The 25,769-nt window shown below is 41.3% G+C and overlaps 1 protein-coding gene across 1 annotated transcript in view; it reads left to right on the top strand.

Annotated features, from left to right (window-relative positions):
* Window positions 1–25,769, top strand: part of ELL (elongation factor for RNA polymerase II) — an 80,178-nt gene that overhangs the window by 37,178 nt on the left and 17,231 nt on the right. Inside the window, exons 3-7 of the mRNA XM_024209815.3 lie at window positions 10,608–10,729; window positions 13,600–13,763; window positions 16,890–17,143; window positions 20,443–20,567; window positions 25,158–25,254. Of these exons, the coding sequence (XP_024065583.1) occupies window positions 10,608–10,729; window positions 13,600–13,763; window positions 16,890–17,143; window positions 20,443–20,567; window positions 25,158–25,254 (762 nt within the window). The remainder of the gene's footprint in view (window positions 1–10,607; window positions 10,730–13,599; window positions 13,764–16,889; window positions 17,144–20,442; window positions 20,568–25,157; window positions 25,255–25,769) is intronic.

Genomic DNA, 25,769 nt, shown 5'->3' with positions numbered 1-25,769 from the left:
AGTCAGCTGTTTGTAATTGCCATGTAGATATTCCCACTATGTCTTAACTCCAGATCAAGTTTGGTCCGTTTCCAGGATGACTTTTATTCCTAATCACTAGTAGCGCAGACTTACCCTGGAGTCTGAAACAAGTTGTGTTCTTTCTACAAACCAGGTTCTGCTTTGTGTGATCCCCTTGTCTTGTTTGTGTGTTTGCACAGCTGTAACTGAACACTGAATATGGTCCCTGTTTTAAAACTTGGTTTTGAAAATTTTGACCTGAGTACCTGAACTTGAGCTCCTAAATTCATATTTAGTAACCTAAATAAAAAATGGCCTTAGAGTGCTGAATATGTGCAGCTTTCAATGTAATTTATGAGTTGAAGTAAATTGTGTCATTCTGCGTTTACATCAGTGTGAGAGAACTTGGCCCTAAATAAAGATAATGAACACGTGGAGCCCAAGTTGTGGGCAAAAGCTGTTTTGAACAATTTCTTCTCTAAATAGAATTAGTTACAGAAACAACAATGGCTACAGAATCAACAGTGCCTATTTAATCAGTGATTACCAAGATGGTTCTAAATACTCTGGTTTGAACACTTATTTTTGTAACCAAGTTATAAGAACTTCTATCAAAGTAGGTAGTTTAGGTTGAAATGCAGTCCCAGCATTTAATTGAACCAAAGTTTATATATAGCCGGCAAAACGTGCAATTTTTTCCCCCAGGTGCGCACGCAACACTTCCAGCACAAGGCTGCTGAGCTATTTGGAAAAGAAAACAAATATGAGTATAATATGTAGCCCAAAGGAGAGTGTTGTGGTTGGCACAGAATGGGACTGTAAATTTGAAGTCAGATTTTTAAATTGCTTATGTAAAGGCAATTTCTTATCCCTTTGTTTAAAGGGCCCACTTTATGCCCTCAGATATAATTTGCCTGTTAAAGCTGCTTTCCCTTGTTAAGATGAGAACTTTGTCAAATGTATGTTTGGCTCCTTCCCAACCCTGTTTAACCTTAACTTTCATGAGCCCCAAAAGTATACAAATCTCTTCCTGGATTTTGTAATAGGGTTTGTACCTACGTCCAAGGCATTTTCATTTTAAATAATTTCACACTGAATCGTTGGCTGCAGCGTTGGCCAGCAGGTTCTGGAAGCCTTCCTTGCTGCTGCCAGCTCATCCCAGTGGGATGCTGATCTCTAACCCGAGGGAGTCTTTGGGATGCTGGATTGCGATGGAATTCTCTGGCTGTCATCTTGTAGTAGTCTTAAACCTCATGTTGTTGTGATGACATGATTTACCTCTCCAATGTGGCTGAATATACAGCGAGGCCAGTCTCTCCTGACCACTCAGTGAACGGATAGGGATTGGTTGTGTAGTGGAAATGACAGGTCTTTTCATAAAAATTCAAATAAATTCAATGTTGATAAATGTGAAATACATGTTGGAGGGAATATTTAGAACTCACACATCTTCTAGATGTATTTAACTGGATGCACACAGGAAAAGTGGGGCATTATCGTGGTCAGCTCAATAAAGACCTTTGTTCAACATGCAGCAGAAGTCAAAGCAAACAAAATGTTAACATGCATAGGGAATGTGTGTGAGAACAACACACACGCAATGCTATAATGCCTCCTAAAAATAGTTTGGCCTCACATGGAATGTTCAGTCCTGGTCACTCGATCTGAAAAAAAGATGTAGCTGATTTAGAGGGGGTAGGGAAATGGGCAACAGGAATGAATTGGTGGCATGGAAAATTGCTGTCCTATGCAGATTGAAAAACTGGGGACTACTTCCTCTAGAGGAGATAAGAGAACACGTTTTAAAAATACACAAAATAAATGGTATAGAGACAGGAAATCAGGAGCACTGTTCTCTGATTTAAGTTGATGTGGATCCTATTGTAAGTGTGCATGTGCCACGTGCATGTACGATTGGATTTTTTAAGTAACTGTCCGTCCAGGCCATGCATGCACCCTATGTCCCCTCGTACTCCTGTATCAGGGCATAAAAAGTGGGGAGGCCAAGACCTTCCCTCCATTCCCTTTTACTACTTGTGGCAGCAAGATGGAACCTAGTGAGTGTCCAACTTGCTGGTTCTTAGCTTTGGCTACATTTATTTAAACACTTCATAACAATGTCCAGAACTCTTCTGAGTCTGACATGCCACTGCTGTAACAGTATCAGTCCATCTGGAGTGAATGTTCAGCCAGACACGGATGCAGGCCTTCGCAACATGGCGGATTTGAAACCTGTGGGCTTCAGGCACTACCTATCTTGTGACGGGCTCATTCCACTGAAAGAGGAACACAGCAGGTGCCTCGTCTGCTTAGGAGAGTCCCATGTACTGAGCAGTTGTGCTTGCCAGTCACCTGCAGTGGAATCCACATGGACATGGACTTGAAGAAAGAATGGTCACTTACCCTACAATGACCGTGGTTCTTCGAGATGTTATTGTCAGTGTCGATCCCACAACTCGCCCTCTATCCCCACTTTTCAAAGTCCTCAACAACATTGGCTTTGAATTACAGGGGAAGTGAGGGAAGGTTGTGGCTCCCCCCATAATGCCTGCAGTGGAATCCATACTGACTACCACCTCTTGAAGAACCAGAGGTACTGTAAGGTACCTCTCTCCAATACAAGACCAAGGGGACCGTCAATGAAATTAAGTGTCAAATTCAAAACCAATAAATACTTCCACACAACATAACTAACCTGTGAGGCTCATTTCCACAGGATATCACCGTCCAAGAGCTTATCAGGATTCAAAAAAGGATTATTGGTAACACGAATATCTAGAGGTCTTATGGCAAATAATAATAATAATAATAATTAAAAAAAGGAAGGGATATAAACCCTCATGTTTCAGAGCATCAGTCAAGCTTTAATTATTGAGGGTCAGCAGGAAACTTTCCCTGGGGCGAGCTATCCCATAGCTGTCTGAAAAGTTTCTTACAGCTTCTTCTGAAGTATGTGGGACTCCCCTTTGTTGATGGAATACTCTACCATGTGGCCACTGGTCTGTTCCCGAATGGCAATTACTACATTCCTAGTAGAGGTGGAACAGATTTGTACTCAAATTTGGGGAGATATGGGGCAGTTTCCAAGAGAGATCTTAGCTTATAAGCAGGGATCTTGTGTCTCGGTTTCACTGTCTTGGAAAATGAAGTAGAGCAAAATTACAGAGTCTATTTCTTGGAAGCAAAGTTTTACCTTCTGACTCGCCATCACAGGATTGCAGCTGAAATGAGAATTTAATTCAAACGCTGTGCTCAGCTCCCTGTCTCTTTTATGATTCTGCAGCCGTGGAATTTGCTGCAGAATCCACCCCTCGCCAAAGAAGTGTGCAGCAGAATCTATGCTGTCATTTTGTAAATATTACACTTCTAGCCCTTATGTGGTTGCAAAGAAAATCTTCCAAATGTGAGCGTTAAATAGGTGTTAACAAACTCTAGTAATCCCTTCCCTGCGCAGGTGCTCACCTTTCAGTGCCTTGTAGTTTCGCAATCCCATTAGCTCTCCAGCCCACCAACAAAACAGGGAAAGCAAGGTATAATAGCTTTGGTAAGGTTTCAAACAAAAATAACCTCAAGCCCCTTCTTGGTTTTGGGTGCTGGAGGCATGCAGAGAAGGCGCCACTTTCAGGCTTTCTTTATAGATGGTGGAATTTTTTTGAAAAATTCCACGTGAGGCAGACACTCAGCATGGAAAATTCATGCCCCAAAAGTTAAAGATTGGCAATTGTAAGCAATTGAAAACAAGGCCTTATAATGGGATGTGTTGGGCAGCCTTAATTCAGCAGTGCCGTCAGCGCTGCCTGCAATGAAGAAGCCAACAAGGTGCACAAACTTCCCCCTTGGCAGGTCATCTTTTAAGGATCTAAATACGATTTTCACTGTAGAGCTTTATAATAATAAGAGTTAGAAGAAGTTTCCCTTTCTAGCTGTTTACATTATCTTCCTCCTCCAAGGATGTAATTTAACAGTGGGGAAAATTCATCTGAACAACTTCAAAATACAGCCCCTGTCCTCCCTCTCGCGTCCCTTTATGTAGTGAAGTTGACATTGCAGAGTTACCAGTATCACTGGGGGCAGCATTCTTAAAGCTAGTGCGTTTTTGGCCTAATTTAAATAAAACATACTTTAAAAAATATATTGATAATTAGAACAGATTAAGGAGAAAAAAATTAGTGTACTTTATTGAATTTTTTGGCCACTAATTTAAAGCTTCACAGAATAGTTTTTAATGGAAACAGCTGTCAGTCACCTGTAATTGTAGTCTGTGTTGAATGAAAAGGGAATTAAGCAGTGTGATTACCTCTAACATGGCCATTTAATGAGTGAAACAGAGACCTGCACAGTTTGAGCTGCACTGAGGCATTGAGGGTGGAAAGAGGCTGTTCGCAGCCCAGAGTTGACCTCTGATTGCCTTGTTGTCAACTGTGTAATTAATTGCACTGCCAAGTAAAGGCCAAAGGTAGAGCTTTGAAGGGAGATGAGAACCAGCTCAATTGGGGCAGATAGAAGGAGCTTTGTCTTTTTTTGTTGTCTTTGCTGGGTAGGACAAGAAGCTGGCAGTTATGTAACCATCTGCTTTTAAATGTAGTATTCATATACGTCGGGATAGAGCCTCACTTTAAGGAATTAGCAGTTTAGCTTTAAACAATTTCTGGTAAATTCTCTAATTCAAGCGGAACAAATAAGAGCTAAGATCAGTAATTAACAAGTCCTCACATCCAAATGATCACATGAATACTTTTTTTGGTCTATTATTTTTTAAACAAACTTATTTCCCCCCCCCCTTTCTTTCTCTTTTCTCCTGCCCCCCCCCCCACCTGTTTGCTGCCGTTGTATGTTACCTCAGAATGTATGTTGCTATGGAGACGATTTTTATATCATAACTTTTAAGGGTCACAAGTTCTGTATCTGGGACATATTTCAAAGAGAGAATATCATTTAAAGATGCAGTTTCCAGCAGCACATGTTTTTAAAGGCTGAGGCATTTTTTCCCTGTATGCCTCCATCCTGCAGAGAAGAAAATGCTGCAAATTATTTAGAAATGTTTTGGTGGAGATGGGAGGGAGCAGGGGGAATGAGAGGGTGAGAAACCTTTTAAGACAAATGCATCTTCCTTTACATTGGCATTAATTCTCTAGACATGCTCTCCATGCCATTTTAGTCTTCATTACCCATTTTAAAATAAGCCATATGTCCACGTTCTTTCATTAGCATGTAATGTTTGCAGTAAGTACCTCAGACCACTGTCTCCCAGCTGTCCATTCATCCCCTGGAAATACCTTTCGTCTTGATCATTATTCCATAATTAAAATGATATGAAGGTTGGGAGGCACAAAAAGTTCAGGTTAAGAGCGAGGCATGGCAGTGTTCTTCATTCTCTAGGGAGTGCAAAGCTGAAAGGGAGGCTGTCGGCTCGAAATGTGACTGACAGCTTTCAATTATTAGTTTGTGATCAGGAGGAAAGATCTTCCAAATATGACCACTGTCTCAGGTAGATTACATTTGGGTCCTGAAAGCTTTGACAGGTTGTCTTAATCACACATTGGAAATTATCCTTGGTCTTGTGAAATGTGTATCTTCAAATTAGCATGGTTTTGTTAACTACGTTCTCAGTGTTACCATGTAATGTTTTTATAACTTTCGGCCTTCTCAGAATGTCTGTAATAATAAAAATAGGTCTTCATTGCTGAAGTGTTACTCTGCCTTAAAGCAGGTACACAAAGGTTCTGGATCCATCGCTGAAATAAGCTGCCTTGTTATGGTCCTCATTAAGCTCCTTCAAGAGGCTGATGTTGAAGGAACTTAGTTTGTTACATTTGTATAAATATTTTTCATCAACACGCTTTACTTTATTGTTAATATTTCATAAAATATTCGCTTTTCACTCTTTCCGTGAGACAGTTCCAGATTAGAATTCAAAAGCTTCAACATCATAGTGTTCTCAAGGGTGGCAGTTCTTGCAGTGCAAATTATTGTGAAATGTACAAGAGTTGCTGAAGATAGTTTCTATTTCAGTAAAAGGATGTACTGAGTGGGGGGGTTAGTGCTGGGTCAGATTTTGCAGGTGATGAATGGAAAGAGCAAGGAGAGAAAAACAGTTAAGAAACTAGTTAAAATTAATTTTAAAATCTGAACGGTTTCAGAGTAGCAGCCGTGTTGGTCTGTATCCGCAAAAAGAACAGGAGTACTTGTGGCACCTTAGAGACTAACAAATTTATTAGAGCATAAGCTTTCGTGGGCTACAACCCACTTGTTGTATAGGCATCCGAACAAGTGGGTTGTAGCCCACGAAAGCTTATGCTCTAATAAATTTGTTAGTCTCTAAGGTGCCACAAGTACTCCTGTTCTTTTTAAAATCTGAAGTTTCCTTATGATACTTTTGTGCAGCTTTATCTTAATATTTTCACAACGTATTTTTAAAAACCCAAAATGTGTGACTAACAACTTAATTGGAAACATGCCATTTTTCCACTTCTTGGCATGGACTTGCATTGGCAGTAATGTTCTAAGTGAAACTTGCATTCATCTGTGTAGCGTTTTGTTTCCAATGATTTCTTGTAATAGAGAACAAAAGTCACATCTGTAAATGGGCTATTTTTAAATACCGGTGGTTACATGGTAGAGTGATTACTGAACACCAGCATTGGGGCTCTTTTGAAGACTACTTATGTGGATTTGGTGGCTGGAGGACCTGCTGCTTCAGCTAAAAATAATTCCTAGATAACTGTCAATTTGCATTAAATCTACTTTTCAGTACTGAAACAAGCAAATTTTAACGTAAATGTTAATTGCGGATCTTGGCCACCTCAGTCTCAATTGTGTCCCTGGAGGACGCTGCCTTTGTAACTATTAGAGAAATTCTACAGAAGTGCTAGGTTTGAGACTTTAGTAGCAATCATTGTCTAGTTACAGCCAAGTGTCAAATTTGTAGTAGCTCATTAATTTCTGATCTGGTTTCTTCTTAGTTAGTATTGGACAAAACACTTGAAAATGTACTGTAAGGAACAGTTCCACATAGAGAGAGAGAGAGAGAGAAAAGGTCCACTAGATCATCTTGTCTATGTTCGATGCATGCTGGTGTATCTAGTAGTATAAAAGGGAACATTAACTGTGTAAAAAAATTAATAGAGGACACTTAACATTTTAAATCTTCAAACCTCCCCTCATGTCACTTGTCAGAGGACAGAATTATACCCATTTTACAGATGAGGAAACTGACAGGTTGAAACCCCTGGTCACCCATTATGTGTTTGATAGCTGAGAAGTTCCCAGCACTCAGTCCACTGCACTTTACTTTAGGGGAAGAGTTGGCTTTATATCTTGGTAGAGCACTGGTAGCTGGAATTCTACCCAATCAAGTCCAGTGAATTTACATTAAAGTAGTGAATTCCTGGATTGGATAACTTGGTCATGTTTCACATTTGCAAACTGTGTGAAGTGACCTTTGATGTTTACCTGCTCTTCTGGAAATGAGGAAAACCACTTCTAGGAACTAGGGGCAGGCAAGCTTTGTCAATGTAGAAATTATACTTGCGTAGGGGAGGAGCACTAGGGGCGCTCATTTTGCCAAGCCCTGCTCCCTGAAGCATTTCTTGCCAGAACAGTAGTAAGACATAATAAGCAATTTGTTCCTAGGCTGTTAGAGCACTCTGCTGTTACAGTACTTGGAGGCCAAAACTAAGTGCCTCTGAGCACCCAGAAAGCCATATAGATCCTACTAAGTGGAGTTTATATTATTCAGCAGATGGCTACCAGTTGGACCCCTGGCTGTGCTGGACATGGTAGACATGGATGTGAAATAGATGCATGTATGGTGATACAAGATACAACCAGTAATTCACTTAGGGCTTGTCTGCAAGGTGAATTAGTGCACAGGAAGCCAGGGTGTACAGGCGCATTGCACCAGCTTGCCATGGACTAACTCACCATATGAACACTGCTCCAGCAAGTCCCCCAGTGTTCACATGGCAAGTTAGTGGTGTGGCAAGTTGGTGTACTGTCAGTTCACGCTCTGGCTAGCCTTTGTACTAACTCTCTGTGTAGACAAGCCTTTATAGACAGTCAAACTTTAAATAGTGTATGGTACCACTGAAAATAGATTACAACGGACATTCATTCTGCACCCTCTGCTGGCAACCATCTTAATTATAAACCATTTATATTGTGGAAGGCCCTAATCCATGCTGAGCACAGAACATACATGGAAAAGAGACAAGCAGCTCTGTCAGTTGAAAAACTAGTGCGGTAGGACTCGGGGAATTCGTTATCCATGAGAAAATGGTACAAGTTAGGCTGATGCCAGTGTCATCTGTAGGGTTCTCTGCAGAGCACACTTAATGTTTGATTCATATAATAGCAGGGTCACACACACATGTGAGCCTGAAATCCTGATTAGGAAATTATAATCTATCAAGAGATAATAATCATGATTTCTAGTGGCTTGTCTTGCACTGTTTAGTGCCAGATCACTAATTTTAAAGAACCCAGCCTACACTGGTTTGAATTAAACACTGACAAGAGCAACCATGATTTGAGGATGAGTGAATGAGGGTGGACCAACTTCCTAGAGCGGTGTTTGTCAGTGTCTTCTGGGGAGACTTCCTCCCTCCCCTTGTGATTGATTGGCAGATAGCTGTCACTCCCCACCCATGCCTTCATACAGATTCAGCTCTTTTTTATTATTATTATTATTTTTTGTTTGTTTTTTTGGCCCATTTCCTTTTTGCTCATTTTCTGCCTCTGTCCTGTTTTTCTTTCTTCAAGCCTGTGTGTGTGGCAACTTTTATTCTACTCTGTGTCTCCCACCTCCCTGTCTTCCACTTTGAGCACTACATGCTACTTGGCGTGAGGAGGGCACCCCTTGGGAGATCTTTGGGACCAGGTGCTGTGTTCTTGTAGCTGTACCAAGTGTTGCAAAAACTGGCTATGCTGGCTCTTGCAACTTTACTGTGAGTATCACAGTACCTGGTATCTTATTAAATCACTAGCTCCTGGAATCAAGTGATTGTGAGAATCTCAGCTTTCATTTAGTTAAAAAAAAAAAATGCTTCTAGTCCTTATGGTTCCATAGCAACTTGAAAATATAACCCTAATGCTCTCTAAGCTCCAAAACTAGAAAGCAAATAAAAAGAATCCCAAATTTTTGGCTTAAAAAAAAAAAAACTCGTGACAATCTTCCTTTTTTTGGGTGTGTGGGGGTCTGACTCATGATCTTTGAATGCCTGGAGTTGGCAGAGCACAAGACTAGAGAAGAAAAGCTTGGGCTGGTGAATCTTGAGCCCGCAGCCAGATACGTTAGAGCTTGGGGTAGATAAGTGGATTTCAAGGAACTGGCTGTTGCTTTACATGCAGGAGCACGTTTGAGCCTTATCTACACTAGCACACTGAAAAAAATCCCTGAAAGTTCCCACCTGTGGTGCAGTACCAGTGCATCTCCTGCAGTGGTAGTGACACCGATGGCACTGGTTCAGACAGAGCACTGGTATTCACCAGCATTCTTACCACCTTATCATCTGGACCTGCTCTGAGAAGTCTCAGTGACATGGTGTTAAAAACAGCTTTGTCCACAGTAGGGCTCACACAGGTGGAACAGCACAACTGCTGATAACTGTAGGAAATTTTGGGGGGACAAGAGGAGCACCTCCTCTCACTACTAAGAGCTCTGAAACCACAGCCAATTTTTCCAGCTTATCTTTCTGGAATCTGGCAGAAATATTTCAAATGGCTTTGTCTAGCCTTTGATCTAGATTTAAGTGGTGCATTACTGCTAAGCCTTCCTACCTCCAAAAAATATCTATCATTAAAGTCTAGTCTATGCTAGGAGGTTTTTGCTGGTTTAACGATACCAGTTTAACTAAACTGGCAAAAACCCTCCTCGTGTAGATGTAGTTACACTGATATCAAAGTGTCTACAGCAGTATAACTTACTGCTGGCTCCGTGACCGACGTAAGCTTATACTGCCATAAGCTCTTCCGTACCCATATAACTGCACTTATACTAGGGTTTTTACCAGCATAGCTGTGTTGGCAAAAAAATCACATCCCGACTGACATAGCGATGCAGGCAAGTCTAGAATCTACAGCCCTAGGGTGAACCTGCTGGCAGGATAAAATCCACAGGAAGTATACCTCTTCAGAAACCTTCCCCAGATGGTTTGGATTCCTCTTGCTGTGGTAAACCAGAATTTAAAAAGCTAACTACTGCCTTAGATTGAATTTGCTGGTAAAAGTTCATAATGCTTTTCTCCCTCATTCTATCGCGATTTCTAAATCGCACACACCTTACCCTTCTGTGACCAAGGCCAGATTGCCATTTTCTGGTACTGTATAATTGGAGAAAATAAATAAAACTAGAAAATGACTTGGGGTTGGGATGGAGAAGGGAAGACAGAAGCAACTGTTAATGTTCATTAACTATATGAAACTCCCCTACTACTGCTCCTTTTGCTTGCCATCATTCCTGTGTTCTGTGCCGTAATTCACAAACATTACTTTTGTTAAGTGCTGAAAGTGACTAAAGAGAAATACAGCACTAAGTGACCTTCTGAATGTCTGGTGTTTGTGGTAGAGCAGACTTCCCAATGATCCACTTTTTTTCTCTTTCCAAACAGCACATCACTATTCCCAGGCCCGATTGCCAAACGGAAGTGCGAACTTTCATGTTTTATCTTTCAAATATTGGCAGGGACAGCCCCCAGGGGAGTTTTGACTGTATACAGCAGTATGTATCCAGGTGAGTGGTCCGTCAAAAAGGAAAAAAAATCCTGTTGCTTGGAATGAGAGTTTTTTACTTACGGTATGGATAGAAGTGAAATGTAAATGTGCCTTTAAAGTAAGTTTTTATTTTTTCTAGGAGGCTTTCCCTTTGTGGGACCTAGTGTGTGTGCTGAGGGGTCATGCACAGAAAAATGACTACCTGTCCCAGCCACTTTCTGGATTTTTTGCAGATACTTTCAAAGACTACCGCTGTCCTCCTTCACATTCCACATTCTTTTGTTCTTTTACAGGCTTCTTCTGTGTCTGTAAACTTCTTTTTCTTAAAATTTCAGCTCTAGCAATGGTGGAGGTGCTAACGTAGACTGGCCACTAATATTTTAACCCGCACACTGACTAGCCCCACTTAGACCAGCAGGTCTAGAAAACTTGGTGACTAAAATGCTGGTGGCCAGCCTGTGCGCACAAAGTATCCTGCCTCACTATCATCAGTGGAGCTAAATGGTAGCAGGGCAGGGACATTTTTAGGCAAGGCTAGTGATTCCTGTTCGTGTCTGATGTCAGTCAGTAGTTTTGGAGACTGTGATATATCATTATAGCCCAATCTGCACTACAAAAGAGACGGTGTTAGTAATCCTTTCTCTACGTTCAATACAAACCCCAAACCTTACAGCTACCACAATTTTGCTCCAGGGGTAGATAGTGCTTGTTTATGTTTAAAGTGTTCCTCTAAAGCTTTCAAGTGGGATTTCAAAAGTGCCCAAGTCAATGGAAAAAACCCATTGACCTCAGTGGCAGCAGAGCTAGTGAAGTACTGAGTGCTTTTGAAAATCCCAGCCTCCCCGGCCAAGCGTGTATTGCTACTTCAGTTTGAAAAAACTTCTGACCAAATTCAGCCTGACTTGGGGCAGACACAAGCTAGTTGTACTGTATAAAATCTCTTATTAGAGGTGATTAACAGCATGTGCTTCCTCCCCCCCACTTCCCCTGCCCTGTAGTGTGCCTCAGGGAGAGCTCTGCCTTCAGTGAGAATTGGGCTGGGGAGGATGCACTGTGAAGGAGAAAACCTTTGCATTACAGTGCACAGAGCCTCTGAAAAACATGGTTGGGAACTAAGTGACGGGTTAATGGGTCCGTCAGTGAGATCCTTGGCAAGTCTCTTAGGTTAATGCTTTGCAGGAGGGCTTAAGTATCTGGGCTACAATCCTTTTCCATGCCTGTAATTTCCTACCTTTCTTATCCTTAGAAAGCTACAGTGACTTTCCTGACATTTTGCCAGTGATAGGGGACGAACATAGAATCATACAATATCAGGGTTGGAAGGGACCTCAGGAGGTCATCTAGTCCAACCCCCTGCTCAAAGCTGGACCAATTCCCAACTAAATCATCCCAGCCAGGGCTTTGTCAAGCTGGACCTTAAAAACCTCTAAGGAAGGTTTAGTGAAAAAGTGTTTCCTAATATCCAACCTAAACTTCCCCCACTGCAACTTGAGACCATTACTCCTTGTTCTGTCATCTGGTACCACTGAGAACAGTCTAGATCCATCCTCTATGGAACCTGCTTTCAGGTAGTTGAAAGCAGTTATCAAATCCCCCCCTCATTCTTCTCTTCTGCAGACTAAACAATCCCAGTTTCCTCAGCCTCTCCTCATAAGTCATGTGCTCCAGCCCCCTAATCATTTTTGTTGCCCTCCGCTGGACTCTTTTTCCAATTTTTCCACATCCTTCTTGTAGTGTGGGGCCCAAAACTGGACACAGTACTCCAGATGAGGCCTCACCAATGTCAAATAGAGGGGAATGATCACGTCCCTCGATCTGCTGGCAATGCCCCTACTTATACAGCCCAAAATGCCGTTAGCCTTCTTGGCAACAAGGGCACAATGTTGACTCCTATTCAGCTTCTCATCCACTGTAACCCTCAGGTCCTTTTCTGCAGAGCTGCTGCCTAGCCACTCGGTCCCTAGTCTGTAGCAGTGCATGGGATTCTTCCGTCCTAAGTGCAGGACTCTGCACTTGTCCTTGTTGAACCTCATCAGATTTCTTTTGGCCCAATCCTCTAATTTGTCTAGGTCCCTCTGTATCCTATCCCTACCCTCCAGCGTATCTACCACTCCTCCCAGTTTAGTGTCATCTGCAAACTTGCTGAGGATGCAATCCATGCCATCCTCCAGATCATTAATGAAGATATTGAACACAGGAAAAGGTTCCTAATTCTGCAGTGGCTTGGAAAGCTCAGGCATCCACTAGTCCTGATGTGCTTGCATCACAGACCATTGCATTGAATTTTCCATTCTTACTATTCTGGCAGGGTTCAGCTCTTTAGAAACAGCTTGCTGCTCAGTGGCTGCTGGAGAGTAGCAAGTTTTTCTCTTGAACCCATTTTGCAGAAATCCACTGTGGAGGAAGGATAGTCTAGTGGTTAAGACATAGGACTTGAAGCTGGGAGATCTGGATTCTATTCCTGGCTCTCCCACAGATTTCCTGTGTGACTTTGCGCAGGTCAATTTAACCACTGAGCCTCAGCTTCACCACATGGCAAATGAAGATGTCGTCTTACAGGGATATTAGGCTTTATTCATATTTGTAAAAGAGTCTGAGCTGTTTAGATGAAGCGTAGCCATGTGAGTGTAATTATTTCTGTAATAACCTGCTGGCAGGAATCTGATATAATAAACTGATTTAGCTCGCTAGCAGGTTTTTTTTCCCCCTGCATATATAGAAAAATGTTGGTATGGCTTGTTACATAAGGAACTGACATTTACCAAAAGGCCATGATGAGCACAGCTGCTTTCAGGTAACTTCAGGTCTCTCCATGGCTCACTTACTAGGCCAACAGCGAAATGTATGTTAATCCTAGGAATATCTGATGATATCATTTATTTTTTACAGCAATGGTAATATCCATCTGGATTGTCTTGGAAGCATACAGGATAAAATCACTGTGTGCGCTACTGATGATTCCTACCAGAAGGCAAGGCAGAGCATGGCACAAGCTGAGGAGGAAACGCGCAGCCGAAGTGCAATAGTTATTAAACCCGGCGGGAGATATGTAGGTAAGAAGCAACTTGATTGTTGGAGCTGTACCTGGTTCCCACTTAGGAGACATCTGTTAGTGTTTGTCTGGGCTATTCATGGCTTGACTGTAAGTGGTTTGTTGGCCAAATCGGACATCTTCACAAATCTTCTTTTAAACGGTATCTGGTAGTGTCTGATGAGGGTCTGGTAACGTCTCTAGAGTAAAGATGCTGAGCATAGCAGAGCTAGGGGTCAGATACTCAGTGACCGTTCTGTTCCTAGATGGCAGCTGAGGATTGGCCTCACATAGTTTGCTTTTTGAGAGTCTTTGTTTATTTCTGTTACCGGGACCAAATCGTTGTACTGCTTCACAAAAAGTACTTCTGTACTGGCCGACTGACCAGGTACACAACCCATGACCCACCCGTCCTATTCTACATACCTGGAGTGCATCTGCACTGAAAGGAAAGCCATTAAATGTCATCTGGGGACTGAACTAGTATTCACCAACAAAGGGATTAAGGTAGTGGTGTTAATTGCAGCCATGAAAGAAACTGTTGCACCTTACAAGCTGAAAGGTAGAATCTCTACTAGGAAGGAAGAGCGAGAGGGGACAAATATCAGTGGGTTCCAAACTAGAGTGGGGAGGTGCTTTCTTTGGACTCAGATCCCTATCCCCTGCCAAAAACATGAACAATTAGTGCAACCCAGAAGACCCAGTCTCAGTTTTTATGAGTCAGTTGGTTTTTCTTCTCCCAGCTCATGTGATCTGATGACTTGTTTCCTCACAGAGGATGTCTATGAACAGAACGGTGAGTTGCAGAATGGAGAATTGACCTTCACTCATAGTTTTATCAGCCAAGTGCTCAAAGCTGAGAAGTAAGATAGTAATCAGGAAGGAAATTCATTGATTTCCTGTCCTCTAGAAAATAATTTTGTTTAACTCTTCATATTTGAAAAACCATTAGAGTAAAGGGATACAGTTGTCAGGCTCATGAGCAAACAGCTTCCCAGAAAGAAAGGATAATAAAACTTAAATTTAAAAATTCTTACTAAACTTTTCCCTTTATAAAATGAAGACAGAGCCACACAAGGGTGGGGGTGGAGGTGGGGCTTACGGTGTAAGCTGAGACTTTGGTGTCAAAATGTCTGGGGTGGGGGGGGGGGGGGGAGGAGGGGACTGGGAGCACAGTAGTTAGGTTTATTCAAGGAAAGGGAGGGAAGAGGGGTCCGGGGTCCTGCTCTCCAGCCTAGGGTTAAAGATGCGTATTCAGAGTAGCCTCATCTTTTAAGGTGCACATTGCATCTGACTTACAGGCTCCTCAAGCATGTATGTGACTTGTTGACTTTATATGATCTAAGAGGAGGGAAAGCTGATTTTTTTTTTTTAAATTAATGTTTATATGAGATGTATATGTAGCGATTTCGGGCAGCTCAACCTGATTGCTATGAAGAAGTTAGAGTTTCTTCATTAAGTGTGAAAATTAGAGCAGTCTGGATAAGCCTGACCCTTGAACAGAACGCTTGTTGAGGTTAAAAAGGGTTTGGTTTAACATCAAGTATATTTTGTGTGTATCTCTCCACCTCTTGGTTCCAGCTGTAAATGGAAACGCTACAAAAAACATATTTCTGGTGTTTGATTCCTGGCAAAAAAACAAGCAAGCTCTAGAAACCTGACGAGTCTGTTCTTGTGACATTTCTTATCCTATTTCTAGTAATTAGATCCTGTTAGACCTCTGAACTTCTGGATGCTTAACAACATGTGTGGACTTTTCTGTTCTCTCCCTTTTTATCTTCACTCAACCTCACCAGTGGAACAGCCTTTATTGACTTGCATCAATGTGTGTAATCAGAACCCAGGAAATGATGACTTAAAAAAATTATGCAACCTACATTTCAGTAGAATAAACAAACATTGCACACAGTCAGCAGCATCTTCAGATGACTCAGTTGAAAACATTGTTTCCTAAGCAGAGAAAACTGCCATGCTGAAATAAGATCTCCAAAAATTGTCAGAATAAATAGCTGGATTTCATTTATGCCCGATCAGATCACTCTGTTTGCTTGAACTAAAATGGCTGTTAATTTTTTTAATGGCTTCTATAAAACTGTGCAAAATATGAAGACTTTTGCCTCTGGTTTTGGCTATCTAGTTTTCTTTTCTATAGACTGTATTCTCTGTCATGGGGGCACATTTATAATTAGTAATAGAATCTGGCTTTTCATTAAGAAAGCTCTTGTTTTCCATATGGAAACAACCCAGGTTTTTTTTAAAAGGAGGTGACTGATCTTCCAGCAAACGATGCAGTTTGTCTCTGCGTCACATGAAAACGGTTTCTAGTTTAAAAAAAATTCAGGCTTTATGTGGTAGCTGGAAAAACTTAAGCCCAGAGGGTATAATCAAAAGGAAATAGATAGAAACAAAACTCCCAAAAAGGAATTGAGGAAGTTTTCCTGGGGGATTTGAACTGAATGTTAAAAACTATTTTACAGTTCTCAAGTGTACACAAATGCTCATTAAGAGGCGGAAAGTTATTACTTAAATAGAAACGTCATATTAAATAGTCGTTATGATGCATGCTAGTCTAGTCTAGTCATCTAGACCCCGTTCATGTCCTTGTATTTGCTCTCGGGGGAGGGCTTGTGGAACCAGACCCATAAAGTTCCTATTGTTCTAAAAACAGAAACATTTGCTGGAGAAGAGTTTTGCTGAGATCAGCAGCGGGGAGGCCTCCCATTGACCAGTTCTGCTCTTATCCCTCTGTATTGCAGCGCTGCAGTACATTGCAATTGTGGGACTTTGCTTTTCACAGGAAAAATCTGGCTGGACTAAGTAGAGGATGTAGAACATTGTGAAGAAGGAAGGACTGGTGAGCAGAGAATTGAAGGCTACAAACTTGTCGAACAATAATAGCCATGTTCCCCATGTGTGATGACGCTGCTTTGGACTTAGTTACTTTTTACACGCTTGGATTAAATCTTCTTAGGTTTCACAGAATGTTTGTCCCGGACTTTCATTGGCACAGGAGTGTGTGTATTTGAGTCTTCCATTGTTGTCTGTCAGGGCTTCATGGTGGAGTTTATGATGTACATGTGCACATTGGCAAAACACTGGACTTTGCAAGGTGACTCCTGCAGTTCACTACGTTTTCATCTCATTTTAGGTAAAAAGGTTCAGTTTCGTAAGCCTGCACCAGGAGCTTCCGATGCTGTTCCCGCTAGGAAACGGCCAACACCAGTCAACCTCGCTAGTGCAATAAAGAGAGGCAATAGTGCAATTTCTCAGAGACCCTTCAAAGATAGGGTTGTGCACTTATTGGCACTAAAGCCTTATAAGAAACCTGAACTTATTCTCAGATTGCAAAAGGATGGACTTTCTCAGCAGGACAAGGATTTGCTGGACAGCCTCCTGCAACAGGTTAGTTTGCCTAAATCATTAAGACACATGTGGTGTCATAATGTTGGCAGATTTTCTTAGTCCATATTTAAACTGCAGCTTTAATGTGATCCATAGATTAATTTTCTTTAATGGCCGAGCCCGGTAAGAATCGACTAAGGGATAGGTTGCGGTGTTACATTGGCTTTTCTAGAGAGACATTAGCAGCCCCTCAACATTTTCACTTTCAGGGGTTTATAACCAATTTGTATAAATTATCTACCGAATTAGGACAGACATTTTGGTCACTTCCACACTTTCAAATTGCACTGCAGTATATTGGCTATTTAATACCAAACTGTGACCTCTCCTTGTTTTTAAGGCTTTGTGGCAAACATGTAACACTTGAGTATGAATTGATATGAACTATGGTCGATAGGGTTCAGAGGTGTTCATAATACATCCAAAACAATAACGTCAATAAATTGGCATATGCAGTATTTTCCATCCAAAAGAGAAAATATATTCCCTGCTCACTGTGTCCCCCAGCTTCTCTCAAATCATGCCTTTACTGCTAAAGAAATGTATTAAATTGTTTAACTCTGAAGATCATGCAGCTTCTTGCTAGACGTGTTCTCATGTATGCCAGACGTTAATGCTTGTCTTCCAGTTGTACCAATTCAGTAATACCAGCCTGAATACTCCGACTTTATTTGTGCTAGCTGAATGTGCCATTTGTAATAATTATCTTTACTGCTTTTATAGTATTTACATTTTCAGAGCACATTACCAACATTTAATTAAACCCCACAACATCCCTGTCATTTAGGTATTGGAATTGTTAACCTTCATCTGTAGCTGGTGAGATTGAGACAGAGAGGTGAAGTCGCTTGTCCAAGGGCATACAGCAAGTTATTAGCCAAATTAGGATTGTAACTCTGGCATTACTGGTTCTCAGTCTGGATTTTAATCCACTAGAACTACTGCCTCAATGTTCAGTACCATTCTGAGTTCTTTTTAACCTCCTGAATGTCTTAATGTTGTGTAACTTCAATGAACAGTGTCTGCTGTAATCTTTTACTAATAATGTCACAAACCTCTAGCAGGTTGCTACTATGTATAGTAGTCACAACACTACTAACATGATTAGGATAACTCTGGCTTGGCTGGAAATTTATCACTTGTAAATTTATTACCTCTCAGCAGCAGTGGTGCTCCCATCCTCAAGCAAACACAGATAAGCTACAGAACACAGGCTGTGTTAACTTCTTGCCCAAATGTGTCTGGGTGTCAGTTCATGATGCTGTTTTATCTACACAGGACTGTGATAGTATTGAGTGTACAGTCTAATTTCTCAAAAGATACTACTGGGGGAATGGAGCGTGCAGGTCCCAGGAGCTGCGGTGTTCCACGGACTTGCTGATGTGGAAAGCAATTAAAAAAATCCTGAGAACTTTTTCTGAGTAGATTATAAAACCTTCTGAGCAGGGCCTGTCTGTACAGTACCTGGCACGCTGTTGGTGCAACAGGGAAAAATGATCTGGGTATTGATAGAAGATATTTTGGGGGAGTTTGTGAAGCAGAAACTGGCTTTTTGTTTCCCTTATTTTTTTCATATTGGACATTACTGTGTGATTTAAATGTAACATACATTGTAATTCATCTTTTGCTTGGCTCAGGATTTTGGAACATTGATAACTGAAAGGAAAAACAAAATATTTGTCATGTAAACTGACAGTTGTATGTTTATCTCTCATCTGCAAAACGTGCAATATTCAGTCCTTGACTAGAACTTTAGATGAGATTGTCACATAGTGTTTCTTGTTAGATGTCATCTTTCCTGCTCCTTCACTTTCTGTTTTTTATGGGGGTAATTTATCGTTTTGTGAGGATAATCTAATAGCACATTTCATACAGTGTGCTGTCAAGATGATTTACAATCCATAAAGACAACCTAAAATGTAACTGCTTCTACTGAGCTCTGTAAACCCTAGAAAACATGTTTAATCTCAAACTGATAAATAGTATCTCCACTGACAAACTAAGAGAACATGTCCAAATTTAAAGTGCAGCCTATTTTAGAACAGGGAACTAAGAACCCATGGAATTTGAAACTTCTTTCCTGTCTTTGCCTATTTGTAAACATGACATTGCACAAGTACTTAACATATGTGCCTCAGTTTCCCTTTCTGTAAAAGTGAGCCTAATACTTCATCCCATAAGTGAACTGTGATCCTTGACTGTTGCTTTGGAAAGTGCTTTGCAGTCCTCTGACAGGCTGTAGAGACATGTAGAGTATTTACAAAGGCATGATCCCTGGATGTGTAAGCGTTACTAATAAATTTCTATGAACCTTGTATTTTTCAGATGAGAAGGTAATTGCAGCTGAGAGTTTAAATTTCAGTCTGACTAGTGAAAGATGAATTACAGGGGGGAAACCAAAGTTGTTTCCATGCTGACATGTTTCTGTTGGCTCCAACAGAGTTCCTCATTAGGCCTCGAATGGTCTCTGTGTATAGGAAATCTCTCAGTGGTAGGTTCTGTCAAAATGCAAAAAGCTTCCCAAGGTCATGTGCTGTATTAGTTACAGAATATGATTATTGGGTGAGGTGATTATTTTGTTAAACTCTGGAGTACAAGTTATTAATGGTAGGTTTTGCTTTCTCTCCTCGTAGTAGCTGTCAACATGACCGCTTCTTCTTCTCCCATAAAACTAAGCAGGTCACTTTAACTAGAAGTATATGCCATAAAACCACATTGCGAGGACCCTGAAGTATCGAGGGAAGCATTCTTTCTCCTGCCCTTCCAGACTATTACATCTTTTCTGTTTTTAATTACTCCTCTCTACAGTGGGAAACTTTGTCTTCAGACAGCTGTGAACAAAGCTGTCACCATAACAGTTTGTATATCAGTTAATATGCAGCTTCATCTTAGGTGTTGGACAGCCTTGATAAATTGTCTGCCTGTTCCCAGCAGGGTTTATTTCCAGATGTTTCCCTTAGCTCACGTTGGAGCAGCCCCAGATTATTTTGTGTCCGTATTGAATGGCCATTTGTAGTCTCCTTATTTTTTTGTACTTGCATCTCAGTATAATTTGATATGTATTTAATAAATGAACATTTGCTGGGGCTCCTAGGTGCTAATAATATTGTGCTGCCACTGTACACAAAACAGACAGTTGGATAAATAATTTGGAAGCAAATATTAATCCTGATGCTTATTGACACTTATGAGTAGAACTGGTTCAGTAAATCTGCTGCAGCTTTGCATCCAGATTTTTTTGTAAAAATGTGTGAAAGCGAAACCCTAATGGTTTTTCACAAATTACTTTTCTATTTCAGGTGGCAAATCTGAGTGCCAAGGACAGCACTTATACATTGAAAGATTGTATGTACAAAGATGTACAGAAAGATTGGCCTGGCTACTCGGAAGGAGATCAGCAGTTACTGAAGAGGATACTTGTTCGGTAATTATTCCACACTTTTTGTGATGTCATCTGCTAGCTGAATCTCTTACTAATCTACTAATTTGTGCCTATAAATAGTGAGCCAGATCAGCTGGTGTAAATCAGGGGAGCTCAGTGAAGTCAATAGAACTACGTCAAGCAGATCTGGTCCATAGTGTCAAATATTTGATTCTAACATGCAAGCTATTGAGTCTGCTACTAAATTTGGCTGGTGAATGTGCCCAAGAGCATCAAAACTGTATGCAGTCTCTATTAAACTTAGGAATTTCACAAGTTACATGTCACTGTATTCTTAACAAATGAAAATGCAAGCCACAGGAAAAATATGGGAGGAAAGAAAAGGTCATTCCTTAGATGGGAAGTTAACGATTGTTTAAACTCTGGAACAGAATTTAGTTAGTGAGGATATGTAGTTCTCCATCAAATTTGGCTCTTCATTTAATGTCCCCTCTCCTTCTCTGCCTCTCCCCTTACATGTCACTTTGTTGCCTTGCTGTCCTCTGTGCACAGACTTCTGTTAGTCCCTTCTCCTGAGGACAGGTTATCCAACGATGTGATTTCCGCCTTCTGCCCTGAGCATGCTGCTCGGCTACTGTGTTCCCTGCTCTTTCTGGACATTCCCCTCCCATTAGTGGCTATGTCTTTTTATGGCAGCTTCTATTTTAATCCTCTTGAGCCGTATCTATGTGTACAGGTTTTGGTCGTGTTTAACATAGATTGTTCCACCTAGAACAATTTAACACACTTTGTGTCCAAACACAAGTCTCTCAATTGTGTGTCTGCTGTGCTACAGTTTGTGCCAGGTAACCTAGGGTCACCCCAGGGTTAACTGTGACTCAGGATCAATCACATTAAACCTCATGTGGATGGAGATTAAAGCAAACAAAGCAATATAGCTCTGCATATGGCAGCCATCCCCCCCCTTCCCATTTACCTAGCCTTCACTGCCCAGGTGTCCACCTGGACAGAAGCCTCTTACCTTGTACATTTCCCTATTTACTAGCAGCCCCTCATAGAGCCAGCTAGGATGGCTTCTCTGTTTCCAGCTGTTTTTTCAGGCCTTTGAGTTTTGCCTCATTAAAGCCTGTGGGATTGGAACCTCTGTTTGGCAGGCAGAAAGAGTGAAAGCCTGTTTATTGCTGGGGGAGGGCAGTAAGCAGACTGTTAGAATCTGTCCACTTCATCAGGTACTTGTCCCTAGAATTGAAAGTCTCCCTCAGTCTGGGAGTTCCCAGAAGAGACTCTCATCCTACCTGTACTTTGCAGCTATACCCCTTAAATTTACAACGAGCCCGACAGATCTTTCAGGGGACTCTACTCTGTTCTACAGGTTTATAGTCCCACTTCTGGTTTCTGCATGTTTTTCTCAGTCTGTACTGTTTGTTGTGCAGGTAGAGACTTGATTTGGACTCGTTCTGAGACTTATTTCTGTTGTGATTTTGGTTAATATAAAATACAGCTTTTTGTTTGAACAGTTTCCATGGTTTGAAAGCACAGTTTGGCTTGAAGATGAGACTTTTTAAACCAACAAAGTCTGTAACACTAAATGTTCTTTGGCATACTTAGGAAAACTCAAACTGATGTGTTGTAACCAATTTAAACATCCTTCACGCTGAATTATAGTTAAATGGAAAATTACAACTATCCACACAGTCTGTATGGCTTTAAAAAAAAAAAAAAGTTGATTCTTCCTAGTAGAGAAGTGTTTACTGCTTTTCTCGAATTGTGGCATTCAGTTATGCAGAGATCTAAAAATAGACCCTGGAAAGGATGTATTCAACTGTACAAACAAAGACCTGCTCAGCCAATGCAGGTAATGAGACTACAAAATGGAAAAAACATGTAGAGTTGAAGCTGGTAGAAAAACACTCTCAAAGAGCACGGACACCAGATGCAGGGTTTTACATAGTTTTGCCATGGTAGCCTCAGTTGCTGCTTAGTTCTGTCCAACTGTTAAATATCCTTTGACACCACTCTAGCTCCTTGTTTTTATGCTCACGAAACACTTGGGATGGATTAGGAATTGCTTTAATAACCCAGCTTTAGACATTTTAAATTGTTTCTAACAAAATTAATGTTGGGTTGATTTGCTTTTTCCAGCCTCCCTGCTGTGCTGTAGCGCAGTCTTTGAAGACCATGTCTATGCTCTGGGCCCTAGAGCGGCATAGCAATGGCACGACAGCTATGCTGCAGGAAGCACTAGTGTAGATGCAGACTATAGCAATGAGAGGGGCCTGTCTGTCTCTCTAGGAACTCCACTTCCCCAAGCAACGGTAGCTAGGTCTAGGAAGCATTCTTCTGCCGACCTAACTGTGTCTACACTGGATTAAGTTGGCATAGCTCCGGTGCTTAGGTGCAAATTCTTCACACCCCTGGCCCTAAGCAGGTAACTGTGTTAGCCTCAGTTTTAACTGTAGGCAGGCCTGAGTGTTCGCAACTTATACTGTGCATTGGATTCAGTGGCTTTATCCCTTTTGAATACCTTTCGTTTCAGTAAAGAGAGGTGTTCTGGAATTGCTTTTGTTAACTAGTTTAGGAGGTGAATTCGTCCTACTTGAGGCTAGTCAATGAGAAACTGACTTTAAAAAGATTTCAGAGTAGCAGCCGTGTTAGTCTGTATCCACAAAAAGAACGAGGAGTACTTGTGGCACCTTAGAGACTAACAAATTTATTTGAGCATAAGCTTTTGTGGGCTACAGCCCACTTCATCAGATGCATAGAATGGAACATATAGTGAGGAGATCTATATACACATACAGAGAACATGATTGTAATCTATATGCATTGCCGCTAGTCCCCTTCATAGGTGTACAAATTACTGTCCACTCAAGCATGTTTCTTGAGATGACCATTACCATTGAGGCATGGTTGTTTGGTTTATATTGTCACTTCATTTAGTTTAAATCTCTTAATTAAGAGAATGTGGCTTTAAACATGGAAATTAACTGCTGAAGTATTGCTGAAGTGTAATCAAAGCTTCAGGTTAGGGAAAGAAACAAGTTCCTCTGAAATTTTGCAGATATCTCTGTAGTAGTCTTCCGAATTTGCAAAATAAATAAATAACTTAAGTTAAAAAAATAACATTCTTCAATTTAAAACTATGTACTGAATCATTTTATGGGAGAACTTAGATCTTGGATACTTAACATGGGCATGTGGGTTGTAGAACTGCTACAGTAAAACCTTCTTTGTTGCTCTAAATCCTCTTCAGAGTTAACTTCTTTACAGATGCAACCTGATTCAGTAGAAGACATTTATTTCCTGAGTGATTTAAGACATGGGTTCTCTGACTCATGCTGGAAAAGTCCCCGGGCAAAGTTAATGTTCTCTGAAACTTACTCTGGTCGCTATGGAACTGCATAGAAAAATAAGATTGATACTTAAAAGAAGGTGGATGGATTTAGTAATCAAAGTGAACTGTAGTATCTTGTTTTGATGCAAGAGGTTGCCATTTTATTTGAGACAATACTGTAAGTGTAGCACTTGGAGCAATCGTCTGGGAGGTGCAAGTTTAAAGGGTATTTATTATGGAGCCTTAAATGTGCCTGGTGCATAACAGACCAATGAGGTTCTTGTCAGAGATGCCACTCTTCTCCCCCTTACCACTCCAATGGTTCACTTGTAAGGGATAATTGTCCCACCCTCTGTGGACTAAAATGCTCTCCTCATGGGGAGATATTTACTCCATTTAACATTTGAACTTACCTTCAAAGCAGGGACCCAGTAAGAATGTCTCTGCTTTGATTAATGTTTTGTAAGACAACCTTAACCCTACAAGACTGAAAAACGATTGAAAAGTCAGTGAGAATCTAAACGAATTCTGATTACTAAAGGGCATCCATCAGTCGTCAAGCACTGGCTAGAACACTGTGGCCATCCAGTACAGTCACTTGACTTTTTAGTTTTAATATAAATGTTTTATCTGACATGCCTCAGGAATAATTTTGTTAGAGTAGAATGAATTTCTACAGTAGCAATATTTAGGTCTAGGCATCAGGGAAAACAAGCCGAAGGGTAAGTGTGTAGAAAATAAGCTACCTCCCCGTCAGGTAATGCTGACCCCAGTCTCTCAGGCAGGGGTACTCACTGCTCTATTGACTCAACCCTTGGAGGCACTACATGGGCCTGTTATCTCATGATGAATACACCAATGGTGGGGAAAGAGGGAGATTCCTCCAATATTTTGGTGCCCTCAGTATTTTACTGGGCAAAGTTTTGTATGTCTTGAACTTCGTTTCCTTTCCAAGAGATTTGACTCGTCTGGGAATCTCCCTTTCCCTTTGTAAGGGCAGAGTAGCCGCTGTCCCTGAGTTAAGGAGGGCTTTCTCCCACACCAGCTATTGCTGCTTACAGAATTTGTCGGAGTTGGAATGCTAAAGTCCCCACTGGCCCTTAGAGCTTGCAACTACTTTTGCCACTAGACCTCCAGGCATTGCACGGGATTATCAAACATTAGCTTTCCTATGGGTGCAGATTTACTGAATAACTTTCAGATGATCCTCTCATGCTAGAAGAGGGTCTTCAATGACACCTGATGCTTTGTTGTCCCTCAGGTACAGGGTCTAAACCACCATACATTCTGTTTTTCAGGAAACTCTCTCAGCCCCAGAATGTTAGCAGTTTTGTGGGAGACACTCCTTCCTTGAGTCCCCCAAAAGACAACGTGAACTCCTCTTCCCCTCCTCAGGTAGGTGGGTGAACTGCCGGGGCTAGTATGTGGGGTAGCTTGGTGTCTGGTGATTAGCACAGGGCCCAGAGCCTGGAGCCACCACAGTCTAAACCCAATGACTGGCTCAGTGTTGGGCTTTGGGGAGGTGGTTCAGCCTCTGCTTGCCCATTTGTAAAACTGGACATCATTACTGCACAAGGGTGGTGAAGATTATAAAACTTTGTACAAAGTTAGAGCATTATTGTGAGCCGCACATGAATCCAGTTCCCCTCCCAAGATGCTGTGCTGTCGGTCTGTGTGGTTCAGCAGCCAGCAGTCTGTAAGATTCTTAACCTCGCCTCTTAAATGCTTTGGAATGCTTATTGAAATCCTGTGGCACTTCTGCTTCTCTGGGACTTAATTTTCAAAAATTTCAAAAGTGTTTACCAATAATTTAGAGCCAGCCAGTAACAACCAGCTCCCAAGCACAACTAAGGGCTTGTCTACATGCAAACTACTATGTGGCAAGTCAAGGTGTGAATCTGTAGTGCACC

This window comes from Terrapene carolina, unplaced genomic scaffold (assembly GCF_002925995.2).
Source record: "Terrapene carolina triunguis isolate 2854851 unplaced genomic scaffold, T_m_triunguis-2.0 Scaffold194, whole genome shotgun sequence".
NCBI classification, from domain to species: domain Eukaryota; kingdom Metazoa; phylum Chordata; order Testudines; family Emydidae; genus Terrapene; species Terrapene triunguis.
This window is presented reverse-complemented; position numbering and strand designations above follow the sequence as displayed.